This window comes from Planococcus citri, chromosome 2, assembly GCF_950023065.1.
Source record: "Planococcus citri chromosome 2, ihPlaCitr1.1, whole genome shotgun sequence".
Classification (NCBI taxonomy): domain Eukaryota; kingdom Metazoa; phylum Arthropoda; class Insecta; order Hemiptera; family Pseudococcidae; genus Planococcus; species Planococcus citri.
In genome coordinates this window covers 65439139-65464890 of record NC_088678.1, presented here as the reverse complement: position 1 = coordinate 65464890, position 25752 = coordinate 65439139, and the positions used below count along the sequence as shown (strand labels likewise).

The 25752-nt window shown below is 35.4% G+C and overlaps 3 protein-coding genes across 6 annotated transcripts; all 3 read right to left on the bottom strand.

Moving 5' to 3' along the window:
• Positions 1 to 359: 359 nt before the first annotated feature.
• On the bottom strand, positions 360 to 11258 carry LOC135837101 (uncharacterized). 4 transcript variants are annotated; one of them, XM_065352262.1, is made up of 10 exons: positions 11019 to 11258; positions 10632 to 10939; positions 10301 to 10528; positions 9565 to 10189; positions 3013 to 3648; positions 2601 to 2911; positions 2274 to 2504; positions 1550 to 2177; positions 495 to 625; positions 360 to 390 (listed from the first exon to the last, which is right to left on the bottom strand). In XM_065352262.1, the coding sequence occupies exons 5-9, from the start codon at positions 3059 to 3061 to the stop codon at positions 546 to 548; spliced, it is 1299 nt and encodes a 432-aa protein (XP_065208334.1). In that variant the 5' UTR covers positions 3062 to 3648; positions 9565 to 10189; positions 10301 to 10528; positions 10632 to 10939; positions 11019 to 11258; the 3' UTR covers positions 360 to 390; positions 495 to 545. The 4 variants fall into 4 exon arrangements, with proteins under 4 accessions (XP_065208334.1, XP_065208337.1, XP_065208333.1 ...); XM_065352265.1 differs by having other exon boundaries at positions 360 to 625; positions 3013 to 3425; positions 3518 to 3648; positions 11019 to 11256; XM_065352261.1 differs by having other exon boundaries at positions 360 to 625.
• A 326-nt stretch (positions 11259 to 11584) lies between these two features.
• On the bottom strand, positions 11585 to 17340 carry LOC135837098 (uncharacterized). Its single transcript, XM_065352259.1, has 5 exons — positions 17173 to 17340; positions 16778 to 17091; positions 16459 to 16683; positions 15739 to 16360; positions 11585 to 11828 (listed from the first exon to the last, which is right to left on the bottom strand). The coding sequence occupies exons 1-5, from the start codon at positions 17219 to 17221 to the stop codon at positions 11749 to 11751; spliced, it is 1290 nt and encodes a 429-aa protein (XP_065208331.1). The 5' UTR covers positions 17222 to 17340; the 3' UTR covers positions 11585 to 11748.
• Positions 17341 to 19826: 2486 nt separating this feature from the next.
• LOC135837097 (uncharacterized) lies at positions 19827 to 25473 on the bottom strand. The gene is made up of 6 exons (XM_065352258.1): positions 25343 to 25473; positions 24946 to 25262; positions 22026 to 22244; positions 21266 to 21917; positions 20775 to 20900; positions 19827 to 20705 (listed from the first exon to the last, which is right to left on the bottom strand). The coding sequence occupies exons 1-5, from the start codon at positions 25389 to 25391 to the stop codon at positions 20821 to 20823; spliced, it is 1317 nt and encodes a 438-aa protein (XP_065208330.1). The 5' UTR covers positions 25392 to 25473; the 3' UTR covers positions 19827 to 20705; positions 20775 to 20820.
• Between the last annotated feature and the right edge of the window lie 279 nt (positions 25474 to 25752).

Below are 25752 nucleotides of genomic sequence, written 5' to 3'. Positions count from 1 at the left end.
TAATTCGAAAAAGAATTTTTAAAAAAATTACAATTTATATCGATTAAGTGACAAGATTTGAGAAACCAGGGAGGGGGGCACAGAGCTTCAAAATTTTAGTACTATCGACTTGATTTCTTGATTCAATCTATTCAAGCCTCAAGGCTTCCATTCACCTCTCACTTCGTTTCCCTGTTTCCTGAAAATTGAAAAAATTGTGTGACAATTTGGGTTAAAAAAAAAGATAAAAAGAAAGTCTTTTGACATGATTTATTATTAGGCATTTCATTCTTTTTTTTATCGAATGTAATTTAACTAATTTAAGATGGACTTTATTCAAGCATGTTCGAGTTGAACTTCATCAAATACTTACTCTATGCTCTTATAAATTCTGTACTTAGGACGGTTGTTCTGCAAATAAAATTTTATGTGCATGTGTACATTAGAATAGTAATTGTTTTTACTTGTTCAAGTGCATTTCCTATTCGATGGTTTGCTATATTATTTAGACCTACGTGTACAAGTATGAATGTGTTCTTGATTCAGTAGAGTTCAGAAACGTCTTGTCAGATGGTACAATTCTTCAAAATTTCCCCGAACGAAGCTTCCATTTCAGCGAGTTGTGGTGACGATGGAATTGAATTACCTTAAAACATTTGAATGGAAACAAATCGTAAAAAAAATTGTGAAGGTTAGAAAGCTTGGTAGAGTATTAATAAAATAACGTATATGTTACAAGCGATTATAGTGACGAAACCAGGGGGGGGGATGGTCTACCGGGTCTACCCGCCCCAAGTTGTCAAATCTTGAAAAAGTCTGAAAATTTGTCGACTTTGCCAAAATTCGCCAATTTTACTGAGACTCGACGAAGTCAATTTTTGAAAATTTTTAGTCTTATTAAAGAGATTTTTTTGCCGACTTTTATGGACCTTGAAAAACATATTTTTGAAATTGTTTGCCCTTGTTTTGCTCGGGCTGAATACAGTTCTTCTGTTTCTGAATTTCTGCACGTGGAAAATAAGTAATTATCTGTCATCCTAATTTTTAAAAATGTCGAATGCAATTAAGAAACTGACCTCTTGTAAGAAAACAAAATTTTGGGTACAGGGTACATACTACATAGATACCTACTTGAATTATAAATTTTTTTCAAAATCGAACTTTCTAAAAATTTATTATTCAAACTTGAAAAAATGTTTAAATCCAAAAATAAACTCCTCTAATACTCGTAGAAAAAAAATAATCTTTTACTTATCGAAATATGAAATCTTGAGAGCTTTTGCCCTCACTTCGTATGGGCCTTTTTGCTTCTAAAATTTCTGAAAAAATAAAAAGCATTCAAATTTTGATTTTTTTCAAGCCAAAAAAATCACACTCCTCCCATGAAAAAAATCTCTACCATGCTCGCTTCTTTGTTTCATATGAAAATTTGAAATTTCATCGGTGACTGTGACAAAAACTCAAATGCTGAATGAATCATGTCAATAAACTATTTCAGTGGCAGGTGAACAATATAAATAATTTTTTGTTCGAAAATATGGCTTTTATACGTGTTTGTTTACCTACTCACTTTTTTTCGTTGGCATCATTAAATCTGCCATTGCTGATTGGAGAAACTGAATAATGCTTGCAGAATATTTCGATAACCACGAAGATATCAATGAGGGAGCCTGGGGAGTATCTTCGACGATAGAGTAGTTGTGTGCCTCGACGCGAAATCGCTTATTTTTTGAAACAAACCATAATATGTTAAGATTACGAATGAAAAAATTCAGACGAAAATGTGGTAAATGTTCAAATCCGGGTTCCAAAGTCATGTTTCCTCGTACGTCCTTCACATGTAGGGTGTAAACAAAGATGTGGTCGGAGAGTATACATTCATACTTATATGATTTAAGGTTCGTGTACGATTCGAAATTCGACAGCCCTCTAATGGTAATATTTTTGAAACTCATATACATGAAATTAATGTCTGGTACGAGATAATAGTAGCGTTGTTCGTTGGTCAAAAAATCGGGATAGGCTGAAATAATACGCTGTTGTGGGTTTAGGTTGAATATTTCGCCTAGTAGTGCGTTGAAATCGTCACAATTGTTGAAAAAATTGTCCATCATGGACGATAATTCCAAGCCAATTATATATATCAATTTGAGGTGCTGTTCGTAAGATAATTTACGATGTTTATCCAGTTTGATACCCTGAAATTACACGTAATATTTAGATTTCAATTCTAAAAATGAATAGGTAGTTTTAGGTACATACGGTTTTTTTTTCTAAACGCGATCATTACTCACTTTAGGATTTCCCAAGTGATCATACGATATATTGATGATGATATTTTCATTAAAACTTGGGTTTACTAGCAGTTTTGTAGCTGTAATCGAGAAATTCTGGTATTTGTTGTAATCTAACTCAAATTTGCTGGCGCTGCCATCGTCGTCATCTTTGTATCGATATGGTGATGATGATTCCTCTACTTGGACTTGTCCTGTTATCCGATAATACAGCTCAGCATAGAACATGCGCTAGGTACCGCAAATAAGTAAAATCGAATGTGAATTGCATTAATGCAGATACTATAGTAGGTACTTTGAAAGAAGGTAGGTTGGTAATACACTTACAAATCTATTTTCTCGAAAGTCCCAGCGAATTGTACTCGTATTTGGCGGATTTGTCATCATTAAGTCGCTGAAACATACTCGACGAGTATACATTGTATTTAAGTCGATTGTATCTCCAAATGGTTGTAGTTTTTCAGTATTATCAATTTTGTAACCATAGTATTCAAATTTTCCGTCATTTATGAGTACCTCGGGTTCCAATTTTTCAAAAAAATCACTACCTTTGAATAGTCTTAATATCGCATCGTTTAAAACATTAGTAAGATCGTATTTTGTGGAATTATTGCTCGATGACTGAGCTGCGCTAATTTCTGAAATGTGTGACGGAGTAAATATACTTAATCGTGATAAATTTCAATGTTTGATGTTAATAAGAAGAGGAATATTTTCAAAATCTATAGTTCGTAATTACCTTGACATATAAACAAAATAACAAATATTCGCTTCCACGGATTATTCATGTTGAAACATCGAACTCACTTAAAAGGGATGATGAATACGTACTTGTTATGTTTAATTGGACATGTTTATAAGTCGTCCGTAGTGTTGAATTCTAATTCAAGTTTTGAAATTCAATTTGATATTATCTGTTTTATAGATCTTTATTGAAATTAGAATATCTAACTTCGCTCAGAATCATTCCTTGCGTAATATTTTCCGGCAAGAGGAAGTGAAAAATCATCATTATTGGCCTTCCAATCCCCCTTAAAGCTGGCAGAATGTATTTGGTGTTTTTTCAGTGATTGAAATTTCTCGTCATAATGCCGAAATTTGAAGTTTTCACTGAACAGACCAATAAGGAACCTTATCACTGAGCACTTTATTCTGAATCATTACAAAAAATCCACATGAAATCAACACGAAAAATTCGTTTGTAAATCACGTCCGACAAAAATTCATTGGAATTCGAGACCTACATGTACGAGTACGATTGTATTCTTGATTCGTTAGGGTTCAGGAACGTCTTGTCAGATGGTACAATTCTTCAAAATTTCCCCGAACGAAGCTTCCATTTCAGCCAGTTGAGGCGACAATAGAATTGAATTATCTTTGTTAATTTGAATGGAAACAAATCGAAAAATACATAATGATGGTTAGAATGCTTGGCAGGGTCTTAATAAAACAACACAGATGCATGTTACAAGCGATATTATGTGTAATAATTGGAGGATGAAGTTACCAATCGCTTATTTAATTTTTTGGAGGGGGAGGGGAGGAAGAGGAGTCCCGATTTGGGCCATTTTTTGGCATCAGACAGTTATCGACTCGACCGGACTTAAAATAGTGTAATAAATGTTCCAAATACGAATCCGTGGTTATAGTTAAACCAAAATGAAAATTTTTTGGCTTCAGGGGTTCCCAAAGTTGTGAATAAACATGAATTTTAAGAACCACTGAATTACATTTTCGAAAACTTTTTTAATAGTGGAGTGGCAAACAGCTGAAATACAGAAGAAAACTGCATTTGATGAAAGAAGCGTGAATTTTGGTATGATGAATTTTTGAACCAAAATGAAGTTTTTAAGACCGGAAGCCACTCGAGCTCCCCCCTCCTCCGAGGGGGGTGGGGCTTACAATTTTTAAAATTTTCCTGTGGATAGAGTTTTAATCAGAAATTCAATATTATGGTGTCTGCTGTTAGATATTGATCAGAACTTTCTATTTTCATCATTGAAACCACCGTTCCCCCTCTCCCCCTTGCGTGGGGCTCAGCCCCCCAAATTGTGGATCTGGAAGACGTTGAGACTCGGAAATGTAATTTTGTGAAAATATACTACGTAAAGTGTACAAATAATTTTGGTGATTCATTTTTTGGCTCCCTCCCCCCTCTGCCCCCTGTGGCACCTCAAAACTTGAAAAACGCGCAAAATTGCCACTTTAAATGCCAAAACATGGTGGAAACGGTGAGCTAAATGCTAATTCTTCTTGAAACTGGTAAGAAACATTTATTGAAAGCAGTACGTAACGCAAAAAATGATGACTCCCCCCTTTACGCGCCCCCATAAACCCCTAATTGCAAAAAATACCCTACTGGTCAAAATTCCATCAGAATTGAAATATTACGCCAGTTACTGTTCAATATTGATCGATATGTTCCGCTAAAAGTGTCGGAATCATCGCATACCTCCCACCCCCTCACGGGGGCAGACCCCTAAAATGTGGAGTCGATGAAAAACCCACTTATGGAACTGAAATTCTGTAAATATGTACTTCTCTGGTCATGGGAATATATATAATGGTCCATTTCATCAATTACATTCCTCACCCCGCCCCACCCCTCCCCCTTTATATACCAGTATACTAAATTTGATCAAAAAGTAACCCCTCCTGCTTTGTGGCGCGCTCCATAGGAAGGGTACAGAAGTCGATTTACACTGAATGGATAGAGAATTTCATCAGCTTTCCAACGGTATGTTTAATTACTTTCCCTCGCTCTGCTCAGGAAATAAACCTCAAAAATCGTCAAACATCACTTTATTTTACTAGTAGGATAAAATACTATTTTTTACTTCTTGCAACATGAATTTTTGAAAGCTTTCTTGGTCTCGCTTCACTCGGGATCGTTTGCTTTTTTTTTCAAGTATGAATTTTTTTTAAAATAATCATTCAAGTTATAAAATTTTGAAGCAAAAATAACAATTGGAAAACAAAAAAAAATCTCTCCTTATTTTTAAGCTTTCTTGCCTGATGATGAAAAGTTGTACTTTTTGAAAAGATCTTTGCAACACTGAAAGAAATGAATGGCAATGAGTACCGCAAAACGCGGTAATTTTGGTATAGGAATTGAATATAGAAATCAATCCATCTCAGTTCGGGAATGGTTACCACTCTTGATTCACTCATTACATTAGTAATGTAATAAGTGCATCAAGAGTGGTAACCATTCCCGAACTGAGATGGATTGATTTCTATATTCAATTCCTATACCAAAATTACCGCGTTTTGCGGTGCTCATTGCATCGTTTTGCTATTCATTTCTTTCAGTGAATATAAAGCTTAAAAATAAGGAGAGAGTTTTTTTCTTTTCTAATTATTGGACTCCTTAGTTTTGGTTCATGCTTTACCCAAAAATAATAAACTTCTTCATTCATCACCCAAGAAAACAACGTTTTTATACCCCTCGAAGGGCGTAGATCGCAAGCGCTAATGATCTAACAAAAAACACATCGCAAGCGCAAATCGATTTACACATCGCAAGCGCAAACGCATTAAAAAATGCATCCCAAGCGCAACAAAGAATGCCGCGAAGGGTAAAACGGTTTTTCCATAAACAGGGGTTCCCAAAATAGGTTGCCTATAAAAATGAAAAGAAATCGACAAAACTAATAAGCATGTAAGATTGTATAAGTAAATTTGATATCACAGAAAAATCACATGGAAAGTTATTAAATACTTGGATAAGGATAAATATAACTACATAGTACAGTCGGTAAAGCACTTTATGGGGGCAAACCCAAACAAAATTGCTAACAAACCTAAACAACATATGTGGACCCATCCCCGATCCACCTGGTGCATCTTCGCACGGTGGATTTTAGCCCCTCAAAACACGTTTTTCGCCATTTTCTCCCCCTCATTGCATTTTAGCGAAAAATATGTAGCTAGACAAAAGAATCTACGTCAAATTTCCGATCTAATGATGTATCAACTTTTTTTGTATCTACAGCGTGGGGTGGAACTACAGTCATTCAAAAAAAAAAGGGTTTTCTGAAAAATACATACAGATACAGCCTATAGGCGCATGAGAGGGGAGAAATGGCCCCCGAGAGCATTTGGGTTGATATTAGCATGGAAGGTGGGTACCACAGATAGAGAAACTTCCGCATATGGAAAGTTCTGTTTCAGTACTCAAACTATGAGCTTGGAGGCGTTACTTTTGGAACACCCCTTGTATGTACTTGTAAGTTGTATTACATACCTACATAAACTGCGTTACTGACCAACACTACCAACAGTTTGAAACCCCCTAAGTAAAGCAAACCGGGAAAGTGTATTGATAGCGGCGTTCTTTGTTGCGCTTGGGATGCATTTTTTTAATGCATTTGCGCTAATGATGTACAAATCGATTTGCGCTTGAGATGTGTTTTTTTTCATTCAATGTGCGCTTGGGATGTATGCCCCCCTCGAAATACTACGTAATTTCAATAGCTTTTTCGAAGAATTTGTACTCTATTATTTTTTTCCAAATGTTCAAATTTTCCATTAATTTTTTTCAATTTTTAATTTTGAAAAAAGTTCTTTATTCGCCCAATTTCATTACAATCATTACAGTAACAAGAACCTTGAAGATGAAAATAAAATCAAAAATTGAAATGACAAAATTATATTCTCGACATCAGTTTGCTTGAAAAAATCTTGGAATATTTGAAGACATTGGAAAGCGAAAAATTGTAATGTAAAATTTTGCCTCTTCCATCCCCCCCTTTTCTTGAAAAATCCCAAGTGTTTAAAAAATGTCCTGCTAAAGTCCTAATGTAAAAAATTACAAAGTTGCGTTACATTACAGAAGTTGTTTTATACTCGATCGATAGAGAATTTTATCAGCTTTCCAGCGATATGTTTGTGATCATTGTGAGATGAAAACAAGCGAACCTGTGTCCAATAAAGTGAATGAAGCTCTTGGTGCGTATGGTTCAAGCAAGAAGTTGAATTTTTGACAAATGGTCACCCCTGCGTTCATCTCACAATGATCACAAACATACCGTTGGAAAGCTGATAAAATTCTCTATTGATCGAGTATAAACTTCTGTAATGTAACGTTCCTCTGAAGCGTGGCACAAAGTAGGAGATGAAAAATTCAAAAATTGGTTTCGCATGGACCAGCAACCCAAACCTTCATTCACTTTATTGGACACAGGTTCGCTTGTTTTTATCTCACAATGATCACAAACATACCGTTGGAAATCTGATGAAATTCTCTATCCATTCAGTGTAAAACGACTTCTGTACCCTTCCTATGGAGCGCGCCACAAAGCAGGAGGGGTTACTTTTTGATCAAATTTAGTATACTGGTATATAAAGGGGGAGGGGTGGGGCGGGGTGAGGAATGTAATTGATGAAATGGACCATTATATATATTCCCATGACCAGAGAAGTACATATTTACAGAATTTCAGTTCCATAAGTGGGTTTTTCATCGACTCCACATTTTAGGGGTCTGCCCCCGTGAGGGGGTGGGAGGTATGCGATGATTCCGACACTTTTAGCGGAACATATCGATCAATATTGAACAGTAACTGGCGTAATATTTCAATTCTGATGGAATTTTGACCAGTAGGGTATTTTTTGCAATTAGGGGTTTATGGGGGCGCGTAAAGGGGGGAGTCATCATTTTTTGCGTTACGTACTGCTTTCAATAAATGTTTCTTACCAGTTTCAAGAAGAATTAGCATTTAGCTCACCGTTTCCACCATGTTTTGGCATTTAAAGTGGCAATTTTGCGCGTTTTTCAAGTTTTGAGGTGCCACAGGGGGCAGAAGGGGGAGGGAGCCAAAAAATGAATCACCAAAATTATTTGTACACTTTACGTAGTATATTTTCACAAAATTACATTTCCGAGTCTCAACGTCTTCCAGATCCACAATTTGGGGGGCTGAGCCCCACGCAAGGGGGAGAGGGGGGACGGTGGTTTCAATGATGAAAATAGAAAGTTCTGATCAATATCTAACAGCAGACACCATAATATTGAATTTCTGATTAAAACTCTATCCACAGGAAAATTTTAAAAATTGTAAGCCCCACCCCCCTCGGAGGAGGGGGGAGCTCGAGTGGCTCCCGGTCTTAAAAACTTCATTTTGGTTCAAAAATTCATCATACCAAAATTCACGCTTCTTTCATCAAATGCAGTTTTTTTTTCATTTGCCACTCCACTATAACGTAAAATATCTATTTGAACTCGATAAACGGTATGCGAGGGAATTTTTCCATTTTCAACCCCCGGGGGCAGAAATCGGAGGGTTTTAATTTCTGGAAAATTCTGGAACCACCATTTTGAACCTAACCCTTTGAACCCCGTTCGAAAACTTTTTACAGCTCATAGTATCTGAAAGACCTCCATCCTACCAAATGTTGAGCTCAATAAAATTTTCTGCTGGCACTAAAAAAATCCAATTTTCCAATTTTTCGTACCTAATTTTCGATATTTTGGGAACGCCTGGAAAACTATCTTTCATATACATATAATTACTGAGCTTCTTTGGGTCAAAAAAAAAAATCAAATGAAAAATTATCGAGCACTTGTAGGTGTGTTTCTAATGAAAATTACCTATTCAATTTATTAGAAAAAATATATGCATTAACGCCATTTTTAGGGGTCCCTAAGTGAGTGTGGGGCTCTAAAAAATAGGGTTCAAAATTACGAATATTGAGAGAGCTTAATTCAACTTTTTTATCTAGATAATTGAATAGATGCCTCAGGACGTTACATTTGGCGCAAATCGTTGGTTCCAAGTTTTCCAGGGGTTCCAAAAATTTCGAAATTACGAAAAAAAGAGCTTCCCCAATTTCTGCCCCCGAGGGTCGAAAATAAAAAAAAATCATCTCGCATAACGTTAATCGGGTTCAAACAGATATTTTACACTGAAAAAATGTTTGAAAATAATCTGAATTTCGGCATTCACGTTTGGAAGGGGGGGAGGGTGTGCGTGCCTCATATGTATCTTTGAAAGGTGTACAGTTTTTTGTCATCAACCACCCCCTTCTTCCTCCAAATAATTCACATTTTTCTGAGACTTGGAGACTGGTATTTGTATCATGCACACTGAGAGATTGTCAGATATCATAATTTTTAATCTCTACTCGCTTCTTTGTTTCAAACGGAATATTGAAATTTCATCTGTGACAAAAACTCTAATGTTGAATGAATTATGTCCCTAATCTACGTCAATGGCTATACTAGGTAGGTGAACGATAACAATTATTTTTTGTCCGAAAATATGGCTTCTGTACGTATTTAGTTACTCACTTTTTTCCATTGGCATCATTAGATCTGTCATTGCTGATTGGAGAAGCTGAATAATACTTGCAGAATATTTCGATAACCACGAAGATATCATTGTGGGAGCCTGGGGAGTATCTTCGACAATGGAGTACTTGTGTGCCTCTACGCAAAATTGCTTATTTTTTGGAACAAACCATATTTTAAGATTACGAATGAAAAAATTCAGCTGAAAATGTGGTAAATGTTCAAACGCGGGTTCTAAAGTCACGTTTCCTCGTACATCCTTCACATGTAGGGTGTAAACAAAGATGTAGTCGGGACACCAACGTGCATAAATATACGATTTAAGGTTCGTGTACGATTCGAAATTCGACAGTCCTCTGATGGTGATATTTTTGAAACCCATATACATGAAATTAATGTCTGGTAGGAGGTAATAGTAGCGTTGTTCGTTGGTCAAAAAATCGGGACAGGCTGAAATGATATGCTGTTTTGGGTTCAGGTTGAATATTTCGCCCATTACGGTGTTGAAATTGCCAACTTTGAAGAAAAAATGGTGCATTATGGATGGTAATTCCGAGCCAATTATGTATGTCAATTCGAGATGTTGGTCGTAAGATAATTTACGATGTTTATCCAGTTTGATACCCTGAAATTACACGTAATATTTAGATTTCAATTTTTAAAATGATCACTATTCTCTCTTCAAATATGTAGGTATCTAAGTACTGTTTCTTTTTTAAACGTAATCATTATTTACTTTATAAGGATTTTCCAAATGTTCATACGATGTATTGACAACGATATTTTCATTACAGCTGGGGTTTGTTGGTGGTTTTGTAGCTGTAATAGAGAAATTCTTGTATTTGATGTATTCCAAATCAAATTTGCTGACGGTGTCATCATCCCAATATCGATATGATGACGATGATTCTTCTACTTGGATGTATCCATAAATCCAATAGTACAGCGCTGCGTAGAACATGTGCTGCCGTAAAAACGTAGATGAAATTGAATGTGGATTGTATTAATGCGGGTATTATTACTAGTACATATTTTGAAAGGAGTTAGGTTGGTAATACACGTCTTACAAATCTATTTTCAGGAAATTCCCAGCGAATTGTACACGTATCCGGCGGATTTTCTGTTTGGGAGCCGTAAACTAATCGAGTAGTATGCAATCCCTTCAAGTCGATTGAATCTCCAAATGGTTGCAGTTTTTCAGTATTTTTAATTTTGTAAACAGCGTCTAGATGTTTTGAGTTTTTCAGGATTATTTCGGGTTCCAATTTTTCAAACAAATCAGTACCTTTGAATAGTCTTAGTATCGCATCGTTTAAAACATTAGTAAGATCGTATTTTGTGGAATTATTGTTCGATGACTGAGCTGCGGTAATTTCTGAAATATGTGATTTTCAATGTTTGATGTTAATAAGGAAGGAATATTTTCAAAATAGATATATAAAGTTCATAATTACCTTCATGTATAAATAAAATGAAAAACATCAGGTTCAGCTTCCACGGATTATTCATGTTAAAACGTCGAACTCACTTAAAAGAGATTGTGTAGGTGCTTGTTATGTATGATTTCACATGTTTATTTAAGTCGTTTGTAGTGTTGGATTAAAATTCAAGTTTTGAAATTCAATTTGATATTATCTGCTTTATCGATATTTTTTAAATTAGAATACCTAACTTCGTTTAGAAAATGATCCTTGCCTCCTTGCGTAATATTTTCTGGCGAGACGAAATGAAAAATCATCATCATTGGCTTTCCAATCCCCCTTAAAGCTGACAGAGTGGGATTAGTTTTTTTTCAGCGATTGCAATTTCTCGTTGTAATGCCGAAATTTGAAGTTTTCACTGAATAGGTCGATAAGGAACCTTGTAGCGAAAAGTATACTAATATGGAGCAAGAATTCTTCTTCTTCCAAATAACTGAAGAATTCATTCCAAAACACAATGAAAATATAACATAGAAATCAACCCGAAAAAATTTGTTGTAATCACTTAAAAAAAGATTCAACTCGAAACAAATTTGAAATCAGTTTGAAATCGCCAGGGCTGAATTCTTTATTCTGAATCTTTACAAAAAATCCACACAAAAAAATTAGTTTGTAAATCACTCGAAAAAAATCCATTGGAATTCAAGACCTACATGTACGAGTATATTGTGTTCTTGATCCGGCAGGGTTCGGGAACGTCTTGTCAGATAGTATAGTTCTTCAAAATGTCTCCGAACGAAGCTTCCATTTCAGCCAGTTGGGGCGACAGTGGAATTGAGTTATCTTTGTTCATTTGAATGGAAACAAATCGTAAAATACATTATGATAGTTAGAATGCTTGGTAGGGCATCAAAAGAACATCACAGGGCTTACAAGCGATTTTATATCTATCTAATAATTGGAGGATGAAGTTGCCAATAGCTTCTCTTCGAATTTCTTTTTTTGGGAGGGGTGAGGGGAGGAAAAGAAAGAGAAGAAGCCAAAAAGGTCTTCTGTATTCGATTATGAGATGTGGATTATACCTACATATGCCAAATTTTATTGCATTCCAACCAATAATTATTCATTGTTTTTTTTTTTAGCATCACTTTCCTTCTTTTTTTTTCTAAGGAACCTTTTGAATTGACATTCTCCGGTTGGAACGGAACCAATCAGGATCGTGAGAGCATAATTTTTGAAATTTGAGAAGAAATCAATTGAGTTATTGTAAGGCTGATTTTTGAACATTTTTACATTTTATAAATTTTTCCATTTTTTGGCACCCAGACAGTTATCGACTGGACCACTGTTCAAATTTTATAATAAATGTCCCAAGTACGAATCTGTGGTTAGTTAACTCAAATAACCAGTTTTGAGCTCCAGGGGTTCCCAAAGTTGTGAATAAAAAAAAATTTAGGAACCCTGGGTATTATTTTTGAAGACCTCCATCCTGCCAAATTTTGAGCTCAATAACATTTTCTGCTAGTATTCAAAATTACAATTTTCCAATTTTTCGTATCTAATTTCGATATTTTGGGAACCCCTGGAAAACTATCTTTCATAAATGAGCTTTATTTTTGCGCCAAATTCTGAAATTTTAGGTAAAATCAAATGAAAAATTATCGAACACTTGCTGGTGTCTTTCAAATGTAAATTATTCGATTTATTTGAAAAATATGCATACAAACGCCAAACGCCTTTTTTAGGGGTGCCTAAACCTAAAGTGGGGTGCTCTTAAAAAACGGTTCAAAATTACGAATATTAAGGGAGCTTAGTTATACTTTTTCATCTAGATAATTGAATATGATGTATCTCTAAACGTTACGTTCAACGCAAATCGCAGTGTTATAGTTTTTCCATGGGTTCCCAAAGTATCGAAATTACGAGAAAATTGGAAAATAATTGGGTTTTTGAGTACCCTGGCGGAAAATTTTAATGAGCTCAAAATTTGGTGGGATGGAGGTCTTTCAGATACTGATAAACTGCAAAAAGCCTTTTAGTGGGGTTCACAGGGATAGGTTCAAAATGGTGGTTCCAAAATTTTCCAAAAATTAAAACCACCCAATTTCTACCCCCGAGAGTTGAAAATGGAAAAATCAACTCCCATAACTTTATCTGGTTCAAACAGATATTTTACACTAAAAAATTTTCGAAAATAATACTCGGGTTCCTAACATTTTTTTCTTATTCACAACTTTGAGAACCCCTGAAGCTCAAAAAATGTTCATTTTGGGTTAAATACCCACGGATTCGTATTTGGGACATTTATTACAACACTTTAGAGTGGCCGAGTCGATAACTGTCTGGTGCCAAAAAATGGCCTTATCGCAACTGTTTGTTTGGCGAAGTTGGCCCATTTGACCCCTATTATTATGTACGTATTCATTGAAAAACCCCTTTCACTCGATGAAATAAACTCATCACAAAAAATCAAAATTCGAAAAAATTCAATTTTCAATTCCAAACATCAAAAAAAGTTCAAATTTATTCAGTTGTCTTATTTTGACCTCTTTCTGACGTATTTCATGAAAATGTTGATAAAAATTACACTTATAGCAAAAAAATTATAATTAGCTTATTTTTCGAATTTTTTCGAATTTTGATTAGGTTTACCTACTGAAAACTTTGAGACCCCTAGCAGCGTTTAAAAAAGGGTTGGAGGGGTGCGATTTGCACCATTGGTCATTTCTTCGAAAGGTTTTTCCACAGGAGAAAATTCAAAAAAATCAACAACTTCCCTCACCACTTCTTGGACGAATTGACATAGTCGGGGAGCCCACTTGAGGATAAATTGCACCCCCCCCCCCCCGTCGATCCTCAGGGACAACTTTTTTCTTAAAGGGGAAGTCCTAAGGAACATTTCTAGCCCTTGTACTCAAAAAAAAAGTGGCCCTACTTACAAAATGGCGGCCATTTTGATTGACAGGTCAGCCGAAATCGCAGATTTTGCGTTCCAACATAGGACTTGCTCAACATTTTTCAAACTGTACAAAGGTAGATCAAAAGATCAAGCAAAAGTTTATCACCTGTCAAAATTTCAAGTACCAAAGTGCGTTTTTCAATTTTTGGTGAATTTTTGAAAATCAAAAGGCCAAAAATGTGGGAGAAAAATCAAAATTTTACCAAATTGACCAAGAAAGCTGAAATTTGGGATATACCTTATTTTCGACATGCGAAATCGATTGGAAACTGTTTCAAACCGTTTTGAGCAGTTCTGGAACCTCCAGTAGATTTTTGAAACTCGAAATTCCCACAAAATTTCACCAAATTGGAGTTGGAAAGCTGAAATTTATTCTGCAAACTAATTTCAATAAGCTACGAAGTCAACTGCAGGGGAATTTCAAGTCGTTTTGGAGCCTCCAGCGATTTTTTGAAAATTACTGGAGCCTCCAGTAGATTTTTGAAACTTTAAATGTTCACAAATGGAGATGGAAAGCTGAAATTAACTCTACGCTCCAATTTTAACACCCTCTGAAGACGACTTCAGGGAGGTTCAAATCATTTTGGAGCCTCCATCGCCTTTTTGAAAATTACTGGAGCGTCCAGTAGATTTTGGAAACTTGAAATTCCCGCAACATTTTACCAAGTGAAGTTGGCAAGCTAAAATTTATTCTGCAAACTAATTTCAATACGATATGAAGTCGACTACATGATGGTTTCAAATGGTTTTGAAGCTTCCAGCTACTTCTTGGAAATTTCAATTTTCCAAAAAACACCATAAGACCTCTCAAAAAGTGACTGGAAGCTCCAAAACGACTTGAAATCCACCAGCAGACGAGTTCGTAGCGTATTAAAATTAGTTTGCAGAATGAATTTTGACTTTCTAGTTTCTACCTGCGTTTGATGAAATTTTTAGGAAATTTAAAGTTTCAAAAATCTACTGGAGGCTGTAGTATAATTTTCAAAAAATCGCTGGAGGCTCCAAAACGACTTGAAATTCCCCTGCAGTTGACTTCGTAGCGTATTGAAATTAGTTTGCAGAATAAATTTCAGCTTTCCAACTCCAATTTGGTGAAATTTTGTGGGAATTTCGAGTTTCAAAAATCTACTGGAGGTTCCAGAACTGCTCAAAACGGTTTGAAACAGTTTCCAATCGATTTCGCATGTCGAAAATAGGGTATATCCCAAATTTCAGCTTTCTTGGTCAATTTGGTAAAATTTTGATTTTTTTCCCACATTTTTGGCCTAAATTTGATTTTCAAAAATTCACCAAAAATCGAAAAACGCACTTTGGCACTTGAAATTTTGACAGGTGATAAACTTTTGCTTGATCTTTCGATCTACCATTGTACAGTTTAAAAAATGTTGAGCAAGTCCTATGTTGGAACGCAAAATCTGCGATTTCGGCGGACCTGTCAATCAAAATGGCCGCCATTTTGTAAGTAGGGCCAATTTTTTTTTTGAGTACAAGGGCTAGAAATGTTCCTTAGGACTCCCCCTTTGAGAAAAAAGTTGGGGGGGGGGGTGCAATTTATCCTTAAGTGGGCTCCCCGACTAACACGGAATGACTTTTATGAGCATTGAGGAGTTGTCAGATGATCATGATTTTTTATCTCATAATCGCTTCTTTGTTTAAATGAAATTTTGGCAAAAACTCAAATGCTGAATGAATCATGTCACTAAACTACTTCAGTGGCTACATACGTAGGTAGGTGAACAATATAAGTTACTTTTTGTTAAAAAACATGGCTTCTGTAGGTGTTTAGTTACTCACTTTTTTCCATTGGCATCATTAAATCTGTCATTGCTGTTTGAAGAAGCTGAATAATGCTCGTAGAATATTTCGATAACCACGAAGATATCATTGTGGGAGCCTGGGGAGTATCTTCAACGATGGAGTAGTTGTGTGCCTCTACGCGAAATTGCTTATTTTTTGGAACAAACCGCATGTTAAGATTAGGAATGAAAAAATTCAGCTGAAAATGTGGTAAATGGTCAAATCCGGGTTCTAAAGTCATGTGTCCTCGTACATCCTTCACGTATAAGGTGTAAACAAAGATGTGGTCGGAGAATACACGATAAAGATAATGTTTAAGGTTCGTGTACGATTCGAAATTCGAGAGTCCTCTGATGGTGATATTTTTGAAACTCATATACATGAAATTAATGTCTGGTAGGAGGTAATAGTAACGTTGTTCGTTGGTCAAAAAATCGGGAAAGGCTGAAATGATATGCTGTTTTGGGTTACGGTTGAATATTTCACCTAGTAGCGCGTTGAAATTGCCACTATCGTTGAAAATATGGTGCATTATGGATGGTAATTCCGAGCCGATTATGTATGACAATTTGAGATGTTGTTTGTAAGATAATTTACGATGCTTTGCCAATTTGATACCCTGAAATTCCACGTAATATTTAGATTTCTATTCTTAACATTCGGATAGATGGGTACTAAGTACCTACTGTTGCTTTGTTAAACGCAATCATTACTTACTGGAGGGTTTTTCAAATAATCATACGATGTATTGATGAGGATACTTTCATTACAGCTTTGTTTTGTTGGTGGTTTTGTAGCTGTAATAGAAAAATTCTTGTATTTGTTGTGATCTAACTCAAATTTGCTGGCGCTGCCATCCTCCCTATATCGATATGATGATGATTCTTCATCTACTTGGACGTATCCTGTTATACCATAATACAGCTCAGCGTAGAACATGCGCTACCGTAAAATGTATAGGTGAAATTGAATGTGGATCGTAATAATGTGGATACTGGTATTTGGAAGGAGATAGGTTGGGTAGTATTACACTTACAAGTCTATTTTCAGGAAAATCCCAGCGAATTGTACTCGTATCTCGCGGATTTTCTCCGCCGATTAGGGGGCCGTAAACCAATCGAGAAATATACAATCCCTTCAAGTCGATTGTATCTCCAAATGGTTGTAGTTTTTCAGTATTATTAATTTTGTAAACATCATGTAAAAATTTAAGGTCTTTCAGGATTATCTGCGATTCCAATTTTTCAAAAAAATCGGTACCTTTGAATAGTTTTAGTATCGCATCGTTTAAAACATTAGTAAGATCGTATTTTGTGCAATTATTTTTCGATGACTGAGTTGCGGTAATTTCTGAAATGTGTGATTTTCAATGTTTGATGTTAATAAGAAAGGAATAACTATTTTCAAAATGTATAGTTCGTAATTACCTACCTTCACGTATAAATAAAATAACAAATATCAGCTTCCACGGATTATTCATGTTGAAACGTCGAACTTACTGAGAAGGGATGGTGTACTTCTATGTAAAATTGGACAAGATTATAGGTCGTTCTCGTGTGTGATTTGAATTAAAATTCAAGTTTTGAAATTCAATTTGATATTATCTGATTTATCGGTCATTTAATTGAATTCGCGTACTTAATTTCGTTTAGAAATATTCCTTGCGTAATATTTTCTGTCAAGAGGAAGTGAAAAATCATTATCATCGGCACTGCAATCCCACTTGAAGCTGGCGGAGTGGAGTAGTGAATTTAGTCAAAAAAGTAGTGAAAAAAATGTAAAAAAAAATACACTAATTCATTCATTTTGATTGAAATCAAAAAATACTTTATAATACTTACAGATTTTATCCCAATTTCAATTTTTTTGAAAATTTTTCTGTGAAAAATTTGACTTTGTTGATTTTGTGTGTGTTGAGGGAGGGAGAGCAGACGTCGAGTGGAGGGCTTACTAAAAATTTGGTTGAAAAAAGTAGTGATTTTTTTAACAAAAAAAAAAATCCGTCGGTTATCATGATTTCAACTCCTGGTAATTTTTAATTATAAGAGAGGTGGGCAGGGTCCATTTGACAAATTTTATGACACTTTCTGCAGTTTTGACAAAGCATCATTCAACTTTGAAAATTTCCTATCAATTTTTTTGTATTTTTCAATAATCTAAGCGCTTAAGCAGTCTGTGCAAAATTTTACCCAATGAGACATTTTCTCACATTTTGGTCATTTCTTGATCGTCCCTCAATTTTTGATATTTTTGACTTGAGTGATTTTCATAATCAATTTTACAATTTTTACGATACTTTATTCGTGAATATTCATTTCTGGCTCTTTATTAAACTGCCGAGATCGTCAGAATTTTTACTTTGACCCTTCGACCATAATTGTTTTGTGTATCTGTTGATTGATTAATAATTTTACAACTAACTAATTCGCCTTAATTTTTCTTTGTTTCAGGTGAGTACAAATTTCCTTCCAAAAATTATAGAATAATATGAAGTAATGTATGAGAATAAGTGAGTAATTTTATAATCCTTTCGAGAAAAGTTACGTAAGTCATTTCTACACTTGTGACCTTTTATTTTCAATAGCAAATTAAAAAAATATATATATTCTGAAATTCCGGAATTTGAAAATCAGCTGAAATAATTATCCATCAGGTTTGAATTGATGTGATCTGATTTTCCGAATATGAATTAGGAAACAGTAGATCAAATTTTTGAGTTCACAAACGATTTTGATTTTTAGTAAATTCTTAAAAAATCAAACTTTGGTCAAAAATGAAAAAAAAATCAAAAATTTACCAAATAGACCAAGAGAACTGAAATTTTGTGTGTGCCCTGTTTTCGAACCTCCAAATCAATTGGAACCGGTTTCGAACCATTTTGAATGGTAGTTCTGTATAGAGCACCCTCGAAAATTGAAATTTTCACAACATTTTACCCAATTGAGTGTTGTTTAAATGAAATTTATTTAGTGCGAGTCAGTTTATGGTGTGTAAGGTGGCATTATGGCCTCACTGTCCTCTCAGTGCATCTTGTAATGATTCGTAAGTTGGTGAAGATCCTATAGGACTTGGTTAATTCCATCCTTTAGGTCTTGACAACTTAGGGGTCCTTTGATTTATTAAGGTAAGATGTAGGTACTTGCAAATTCATAGTATGTATTATCAAATCCCAGCAGGGGGTCCGTGTTAATATTATTATATGGGCGGGGGAGTTCGCATTTATAACACTGTAATATTATTGGTTATCATATTTCCCTCCATCTTTTGGTAAAAGTAGCGGTAGCCTATCAGCTTTCGAGATCGATTCCAGAACTTTTAGGTACTTTTAGGTATAACTTTAGCTAGGTTCGATCTCGAAATCACTTCTTGTTCATCCGTCGAGGTAGATATGTGAGTTTAGTACAGACCCATACTTAGGCGATCTATGAATCAAAGGACTTGAGCATTTAGTCCGCTTTCCTGTGACTTCCCAGTTGGGTGAAAATCTGCTCTTACTCGGCATAAAAACGTGGGCAGGAGATTTAACACTTTACACCAATGCTTTTTCTGCCCATTAATCGGCGCGTATTTTATTTACTCGTAAAAATCTGCCATTGATCAATATTCTTGAAAAATTGTTTGGCACCAGCAGGGATCGAACTCGAGTCCCCGGATCTGTGAGTGGAATCCTTGCTACCTACGCCACCAGAGCACTTGGATGTGACAACCTAAAAAGTCGCTTCAAATTACACCCGTGAATTGAAGCGCGATTTTGAAAACTGTAAAATCTGCTGCATGGCAGCAGTTGAAAGTCGCGTTGAAGTATAAAACGCCAATTAAACTGCTCTTTACCGTGTATTTATTGGCAGAAGAGCAGATTTTCACCCAACTGGGTTAATCGTTTGAAAGCGTATTTTCTACTCTGTTTGCCCTTATTAGGGATTGGTGAATTTGTATCTTCATTGGTTAATTTGAACGTGATTAGGTGGTCGAGCATAGTGTCTCTGTTCTAATTACACTATATTTGGTGAATTTGTATATTGGCGAAATGTATATATTTGAGAAAACCTTGTAATTAAGAGAATGTAATTTAATACAACGATTACATTGGAGTAACTAACGAATGTGTTATTATTTCACAAAAGTGAGCCTAATTAATACATTGGTTGGTTTTTATGTTGACATATCCGACACTATAGTGGTAGCTGCAGAGCTAGCAAGGGGTAAGTGTAAATAGTTCCTTCTTGATATTACAAAGAGCCGTATAAGGTTACTGGTAATCTTTCACTCATTAAGGAATATTTCTCATCCTCTATCCTATTGCAATACTGCTTGTATACAGTCTAACAGGTGGTTTCAGGCTGTTCTGGAACCTTCGAGTATATTTTAGAAATTTAAAATTTTCTAAAAATTGGTCTCAAAACTCTCCAATTAACTTTAACGTCATTTTTTTCAAAATACAGGGTATCTAACAAGCAGTGAAAGTAGTGAAAAGGTGTAAAAAAAACTTAAAATTTTAAAAACGCAACAAAAACCTTCAAATTATTGAAAAAAATGTATTGAAATTAAAAAATACTTTGTACATAAGTATACAAATTTTATTCCAATTTCAATAAACGTTTCTGCGAATAATTTGATTTTGTTTATTTTTTACGCGTACGAAGGGGGGGGGGTCGAGGGGAGGGCTTTCCAAAAATTTGGTTTTAGAGAGGTAGTGAAAAACTCAAGTAGTGAAAAAGTAGAGATTTTTGCTAAAAAAAATCCTGTTAGATACTTTAGGTATTTTTTTCTTATTTTATTAAGTACCTAATTGTAATTTTAGTTGACATTATTCAGATAAGTAATTGAAAATTTTTCTAAAACCGGTGCCTATATTCGAATTGAAATTCAACAAATGTAGGTACTCGTTATATGTAGCCAGGTAAATATTGTAAGTCTTTGCTCGTAGAAATGCTGTAGGTAACTATGTACTTGAGCCAATTATTCTGCAAATAAAATTACTCATAATTCATTAGAGTGGTGTTTGTTTTTACTTGTTCAAGTGCATTACTTACTTGATAGTTTGCCCTTGATCCGTTAAGGTTCAGGATTGTCTTGTCATTAGTTGACAAAATTCTTCAAAACGTCCAGAAAATTGAATTCCATTCTAGGCACTTGTGGGCACAACGAACATGGTTTTCCTTTGTACATTTGAATGGAAACAAATCGTAAAATACATCGTAACGGTTAGAAACCTTGGTAAGTATTAAATAATAAAACACACAGATGTTACCAACGATATCATAAGAATTGAGGGATGAAGTTATCAATAGCGTCTTCGAGTTGGTTTTTTGGCTGTGCGGAGGAGAGGGAGAGGGGAACAATAAGTACCAGTCAACAACTTCTTTTGCATACGATTATGAGTTTTAGGTCATCCTAAAGCCTTCAATAATTTTTAAAAATTCTCGAACCCCAACCCTTACCAGCCTATTTATTTTTTTGTGGAGAGTGATTGTCAATGTACCCAGATAGTAATTTTTTCTGTGTGTATTTAGTATTTACTCACTTATCTTCGATGGCATCTTCACTAAATCTATGATTTCTGATTCGAGAACCTGAATAATGGTCGTTGAATGTTTCGATAACCACGAAGATATCACTGTGGGAGACCGAGGAGTATCTTCGACGATGGAGTAGTCTTGTGCCTCGACGTGAAATTCCTCATTTTTTGGTGCAAACGATATGTAAAGATTACCAATGCAGAAGTTCAGTTTAAAATACTCGTACTCGTATGAATATTTAAAATGCGGATGTAAAGTCATATTTCCTCGTACATCCTTTACATGTAGGGTGTAAACAATAAGGTCGTGGTGGTCGTCGTTGTCGAATTCATATCGATCATAATTCCTCGGTTTATTATTCGCGTACGATTCGAAATTCGACAATCCTTCGATGATGATGTTTTGGAAACTCAGGTATATGTAATAAATGTCTGGTATGTGGTAATAGTACCATTGTTCGTTGGTCAAAAAATCAGGATGGGCTGAAATGATATGCTGTTTTGGGTTCAGGTTGAATATTTCGTCCAATAGTGGCGTGAAATTGCCACTATTGATGAAAAAATTGCGCATTATGGATGGTAATTCCAAGCCAATTACGTGTGTCAACTCGAGATGTTCTTCGTAAGATAATGCAGGATGCTTTGCCAGTTTGATGCCCTGAAATTACACGTAATATTTAGATTTCAATTCTAAAAATGATAACTATTCTCTCTTCAAATAGGTGGGTATCTACTGATTTTTTTAAACCTATGTACTTAGACTTACGTCAGGGTTCTCCAAATGGTCATACGATGTATTGAAGAAAATATTTTCATTGTAACTTGAGTTCGCTAACGGTTTTATTGCTGTAATCGATAAATTCTTGTATTCGTGGTATCTTGCATGAAATTCGCTTATACTGTAATCGTCATTCCAATACGAATATGGATCTTCTACTTGGACGTATCCTTTTATGCGGTAATTTAGCTCATCGTAGGTCATGTGCTACCATACAACGTAGGTAGTTGTAATCAAATGTAAATTGCATTAATGCAGATACTACTACATTATTTTGAAAGATGTAGGTAGGTAGTGGTAGTACATACCCAGTTGACCAAATGCTAGCAAATTTTGTGCTAGCGTAAATGGTGCCGGAATTTGAGACACTTTTTTAAAAAAATGCTAGCAAATCAGTTGCGATTAGGTCACATTAGAGTAGCAGAATTGCGCACAAATAGCTAGCACGTAGCTGGCACAAAGCTAGCAAAAAGCTAGCATTTTGTTGGCACTTTGCTCTGCATTCTGCTACGTACATGCGACTAAATCGCGACTGATTTGCTAGCAATTTTTGCAAAAAGTGTCTCATATTCCGGCACCATTTACGCTAGCGCAAATTATGCTAGCAAGAAGCTAGCATTTTGCTAGCGTAGAAAAACTTTGATCAGTAAAATAATTACTATTAGTTAATTTTTAAAAATTCTGGGTGTTTACCTTTAACAGGTGGTAGTTTTCCAGGAAATTCCAAAAATTAGGCGACTGTCCCAGCTCAGAGCTAGCATAACGCTAGCATCTTGGGACAGTATAAGAAGAGTGATGTCACTCTTCTTACTTTTCAACAAGATACCACCTTGAGCTTATATTCAAATTGATGACACACTTTATCTAAGAGTAGCAAACTATACCATGAGAGAGATCGACGCTAGCAATTCGCTAGCATTATGCTAGCGCTTAGGTTGAAAAATCTCTTTATTAAATAAAAAATGACGTTTTTTTTGAAATAGAAAAATTGTCAAAATTTAAAATTTGAAAATGAAGTATCAAACAAACCATCAAAATTAAAAATTTCAAAAACATTTGAACAACATTTTAGTCCACGGCAATGGGAGTAATTGCACCCCCGCCGATCCTCCGGGACAACTTTTTCCTTAAAGCGGACATCCTAAGGAACATTTTAAAGCAAACTTGCTGAAAAAAATTGGCCTTACTTACAAAATGGCGGCCATTTTGATTGAAAGGTCAGCCGAAATCGCAGATTTTGCGTTTCAACATACTCGTAGGACGTGCACGAAAATTTTCAAACCTCACAAACGTAGATCGAAAGATCATGCAAAAATTCATCACCTGTCAAAATTTCAAGTGGTAAAGTACCTTTTTCGATTTTTGGTGAATTTTCAAAAATCAAATTTTGGCCAAAATGTGAGAAAAAATCAAAATTTTACCAAATTGACCAAGAAACCTGAAATTTGGGATATACCCTATTTTCGACATGCCAAATCGATGGGAAACGGTTTCAACTTGTTTTGAGCAGTTCTGGAGCCTCCATCAGATTTTTGAAACTCAAATTGAAGTTGTAAAGCTCAAATTTATTCTGAAAACTAATTTCAATACGCTACGAAGTACTGCAGGTGAATTTCAAGTCGTTTTAGAGCCTCCAGCGACTCTTTGAAAATTCCTGAAGCCTCCAGCAGATTTTTGAAACTTTAAATTTTCACAAAATTTCATCAAACTGAGATGGAGAGTCGAAATTCATTCTGCAAACTAATTTTAATACGCTACGAAGTCGACTGCTTGTGGATTTCAAGTCGTTTTGGAGCCTCCAGCGACTTTTCGAAGGTTGTATGGCGTGTTTTGGAAAATTGGAATTTCCTTAAAGTAGCTGGAAGCTTCAAAACCATTTGAAACCTGCGAAGTAAATTTCAGCTTGCCAACTCCAATTGATAAATTAATGTTGTGGGAATTTAAAGTTTCAAAAGCCTACTGGAGGCTCTAAAATGACTTGAACCCACCTGAAGTCGTCTTCAGAGGGTGTTAAAATTGGAGTGTAGAGTAAATTACAGCTTTCCATGTCCATTTGATGAAATTTTGTTGTCCCCTTTAAGAAAAAAGTTGCCCCGGAAGATCGGCGGGGGGGGGGTGCAATTACTCCTATTGTCATATGCAGGAATATTTTTAATGATTTTTGTATGCGCGCTGAGGGATGTAAAAGATACCTGCTCGCATTTTGCTACAATAAATAACGCAGAAAAAGGTTTATTGGTGAGAAATGCGTATAAGATCTGGTAGCACGTTCCTATCATTTGACTACAAAAAAAACGCCAAGTCACCAGATGCAGAAACTAGAGATATGCTTACATTTTTCTAGAGCCAGATGGCTAAGTAAATGCTAGCTCAGAGATGCAAGAATATTACCTGAAGTTTCCTATCATCTGTGAGCAGGTACAATGGTACATATTAGTCAGTGATACGCTGGCATTAAGCGAGCAGGTATAGAGTGAGGCAAAAGCTAGCTGAGATATGCGAGAATATTGCTTGAACTTTCTTGGCATAGAATTGCAAGCAAATATCCATCAGTAATACGCTAGCATCAGGCGAGCATGTATGAAGTGAAGTAAAAGCTAGCTGAGATATGCGAGAAAATTGCTTGAACTGTCCTAGCATAGAATTGCGAGCAAGTATCCGCCAGTAATACGCTAGCATAAGGCGAGCAAGTTAAAGTGAAGTAAAAGCTAGCTGAGAGTCGCTGGAAAACAGCTCGAAAATTGCTAGAATTGAATTTGCTAGCGAAAAACTGCAAGAAAATCGCTTACTTTTAGCGAGACAATTATTGCTGGCCACAAAAAGCGAGTAAATTGCTAGCAACTTATCAAAACGCGAATAAAACGCTAGCTTTTTGCTAGCATGTGGTCAACTGGGTAGGTACACTTACAAATTTATTTTCAGGAAATTCCCAACGAATTGTGCTCGTATTTAGCGGATTCCTGGTAAATAGCTTGCTGCGATTTGAAGATAATCCGACAGTAAACATTCTTTTCAAGCTGATTGTATTTCCAAATGGTTGTAGTTTTTGGGTATTATTAATTTTGTATACATTGTTTTGATGTTTTGGGTCTTGTATGAGTATTTCTGGTTCCAATTTTTCAAACAAATAAGTACCTTTGAGTAGTCTTAATATCGCATCGTTTAAAACATTAGTAAGATCGTATTTCATGGAATCATTGTTTGATGACTGAGCTGCGTTTATTTCTGAAATATGTTATATGGAATACTATCGTCATCAATTTCTTGTGTCAATGTCATATTTTAATAAGGAAGGACGTAATTACCTTGACAAATGAATAAAATAACAAATATCATCTGGCACCGATTATTCATTATTCGAATTGGAACATCGAACTCGCTTTAAAGTGATGGTGCACTGATATGTACATACAATATTGTACATGTACAAGTCGTCCATAGTATCGAATTAGAATTAGAATTTTGAAATTCAATTTGATATTATTATCTGCTGTATCTGCCTTTATTACCTTAATTAATTTCGTTGAGAAATAATCATGAGAAATTATCTCTATAAATAATCCAATCCTCCGGTAAGTAAGGTACGAGTATATTTTTCTGGCAAGAGAGAGAGCGAAAAATCACCATAAATGACCCTCAATCCCCCCATCCCTCTTCCCCTTAAGAAGCGGATAGAGTGGAGTTAGTTTGTTTTCTGAAACTGGCAATAATTACC